Source organism: Oncorhynchus clarkii, chromosome 11 (assembly GCF_045791955.1).
Source record: "Oncorhynchus clarkii lewisi isolate Uvic-CL-2024 chromosome 11, UVic_Ocla_1.0, whole genome shotgun sequence".
NCBI lineage: Eukaryota > Metazoa > Chordata > Actinopteri > Salmoniformes > Salmonidae > Oncorhynchus > Oncorhynchus clarkii.
This window is the reverse complement of record NC_092157.1, coordinates 7,900,658-7,903,896: the sequence shown is the minus strand read 5'-3', so window position 1 is coordinate 7,903,896 and position 3,239 is coordinate 7,900,658. Positions and strand designations below refer to the sequence as shown.

At 41.1% G+C, this 3,239-nt stretch overlaps 1 protein-coding gene across 2 annotated transcripts in view; it reads left to right on the top strand.

Moving 5' to 3' along the window:
- Positions 1-431: 431 nt before the first annotated feature.
- Positions 432-3,239, top strand: part of LOC139420146 (collagen alpha-1(XV) chain-like) — a 120,948-nt gene continuing 118,140 nt past the window's right edge. For both annotated transcript variants that reach the window (XM_071169927.1, XM_071169926.1), the window contains exons 1-2: positions 432-765; positions 864-940. In XM_071169927.1, the coding sequence (XP_071026028.1) occupies positions 755-765; positions 864-940 (88 nt within the window). In that variant the 5' untranslated portion in view covers positions 432-754. The remainder of the gene's footprint in view (positions 766-863; positions 941-3,239) is intronic.

Sequence of the window (3,239 nt, the reverse complement as noted above, 5' to 3'; positions counted from 1 at the left end):
AGGTTTACAGTATCCCTGAGTGTTTTTGACATAACTCTGTCGCCGTGGTTACTGCTTACTGTTGATGGAAGAAGTATTTTAAATCTGTTGCGCTGGCATATACTGCATTTACAATGGAGATATTCTCTTAAAAAGCGAAATGTTTTGATGACTCTTTTCTAAATACTTTGTTTGGTTGTAGCCATATTAGAAGTCAACAGAAGTGTATAAGTAGTAGACAGGTTTCACACTCAAACCAAAGCCACATCAACACTGACCTCAACTGGTTTGGAAAAGGTGACGTGAATATTCATCACAAAAATGTCATATCTACAAGTGATAACTTACTTTTTTTTTTATACAAAAAATATATGCCTCTGTGCCTGTTGCATATTTTCTAATTTCAAGGCCAGATAAGAACCCTTTAAAAGCAGGAGAAAGGTAGGAGAGAGAGCTCACTCCTTAATAGAGAGGAAGGGAAGTTGGTGTGCGTTAATTTGAATCTGGAGTAGCGCTATATGAAGGGAGAGTCCACGAGGAGCGACTGTGAGGAGTCAGATTTCAGTGTTTTGGTCCTGGAGGACTGAAGGAGTCTTTGTTTCAGTTGGAACTGCGGGCAGTCCAAGGAAACCGAGAGTGAGTCAGGGGAGATCGAGACATTTTAAAGAGTGAGTGAGTGAGTGACTAAGTGAGTGAAGGATAGAGCGGGGCTCCAACTCTTACCACTATCACATTGGAACAAGAAGACTTTTGTGTGGACTTACCAAGACTGAAAATGACTTCCCGGTAAATTCACGCATATTTTACACGCATTGAAAGGGTTTTGACAAACCAATTTTTTTTTACTCAGCTAAATTCTTAACTTTTCTCCCCTTTATCATCAGCATCTCCCTGTGGTCCGTTGGAATACACCTCACACTATGGTACTGCCGACTGTCGACTCCATATCGCCTTCTGGACGGTATGTCACGCTCATCATATTTTGTTCTGTTCTCTCTCATTTGGTTCAAGTGGTTTGCTATTGTGCAACTGTGAGAAAGTATAGCTTAGCAAATATGCATCCATTCATTCATGCATGTTTTACCTAATAGCTTGATGAAGTCACATAGTCAGTGCATGTTTAGTGATACGATTTTGTGATAGTGCATGTCGTATTCTAAAATTCCTTGGTGCAATGCCTTTGCATAAAGTTAAACTTTTTGGAGGACATTGGATCCTGTGCAATTTTTATAGCGTTATGAAACTGAGCGATGGGTCCATAAACGCTTTCTTTGTGGGTCTAGTTTTGGGATTTAAGATTGGTTTTTAATATGATTACTTTTTAAGTCATACAGACTGATGCATGAACCTGCTGAGTTGTATGAACCTTGTGGGTGTAAATACGCAGCGCATGTCTTTGACACCATCAGCAACCAAGCGTAAAACCAAGCAATTCCATTATTATTTGCGTAACGTGTAATTCTGGTAAAGCTTCATATCATATCTTGACAGTGCGACACTTAACAAAAATGCGCAGACAGAACATGTCCATAGTGTGGAACAAATTGGAGAGCTTAAACTGATGCGCTTGCTGTGCGCTCTGTGTCTACCGAGACGTTTCAATGACCTGTCGCCGACGGCTCCGTGATTAATGGTTCTGCTACAGAGCAAAAGTAATGCATGATGTGAGCGAACCAGGCGAATGCATTGGCCTCTGAAATCAATTGACACAGACCGACTAGTGTTGCAGTGTAATCATGGACGCAGACGGGTCATCATCAGATGGCTAAGTGTTTTTATGACGGAGCGCATAGGCTACCTGTTGCATCAGTAGCTAACCAATTGAGTTAAGTCATTAGAGCTCTATCACTATACATCTATGCATATTCAGTGTGTGTGTGCGCGCGCGTGCCAGCATGCATGCATCTGTCTAACGACAGGTCCCTGACTTGGCTTAAACTTCAACTCAAGGTCAATGCATGGGTTGATATGAGGCTTTTTCCATTTTATTTTAATGTTGTATATATATGGCTCGTCATGATAAAGGACCATGTGCAGACTGACAGATAATTACTGTCGCTTTTCAGCAGTAGAAACGCACGCAGAATGCCGTTTTGACATGCTCTGGAGATCATATTCGCTGAGTGTACAAAACATTATGAACACCTGCTCTTTCCATGACAGAGACTGACCAGGTGAATCCAGGTGAAAGATATGATCCCTTATTGATGTCACTTGTAGATGAAGGGGTGGAGACAGGTTAAATAATCGTTTTTAAGAGGAGCCATGGATTGTAAACACCTCCATTCAAAAGTTTGGGGTCACTTATACATTTTCTTGTTTTCGAAAGAAAATATATTTTTTTTACCATTAAAATTGATCAGAAATACAGAAATCAGAATATCTACATAGGGGTACAGAGGCCCATTATCGGCACGTAGTGTTAGCTAATCCAAGTTTCTCATTTTAAAAGGCTAATTGGATCATTAGAAAACGCTTTTGCAATTATGTTAGCACAGCTGAAAACTGTTGGTCTGATTAAAGAAGCAATAAAACTGTCGTTCTTTAGACTAGTTGAGTATCTGTAGATTCAGCATTTGTGGGTTCGATTGCAGGCTCAAAATGTCCAGAAACAAAGTACTTTCCTCTCAAACTCGCCAGTCTATTCTTGTTCTGAGAAATTAAGGCTATTCCATGCGAGAAATTGCCAAGGAACTGAAGATCTCGTACAACGCTGTGTCCTACTCCCTTCACAGAACAGTGCAAACTGGCTCTAACCAGAATAGAAAGAGGAGTGTGAGGCCCCGGTGCACAACTGAGAAAGAGGACAAGTACATCAGAGTGTCTAGTTTGAGAAACAGATGCCTCACAAGTACTCAACTGGCAGCTTCATTAAATAGTACTCGCAAAACACCAGTCTCAACATCATCAGTGAAGAGGCTGGTCTTCTAGGCAGAGTTGCAAAGAAAAAGCCATATCTCAGACTGGCCAATAAAAAGAAAAGATTAAGATGGGCAAACGAACACAGACACTGGACAGAGGAATTCTGCCTAGAAGGCCAGCATCCCGGAGTCGCCTCTTCACTGTTGACGTTGAAACTGATATTTTGTGGGTACTATTTAATAAAGCACCTTTAGCTGTTTTCGCCTGACATTTGACAGTTTCCTCGACTGTATTTGTTATGGATCACGGCGCAGGGGATGTCAGCTGTTCAGGTTTGTGGCCGTGCCATTAAGCTGCTCGAAGATTATTAACCTTTTTCAGATAAAAAATTGTCCCGT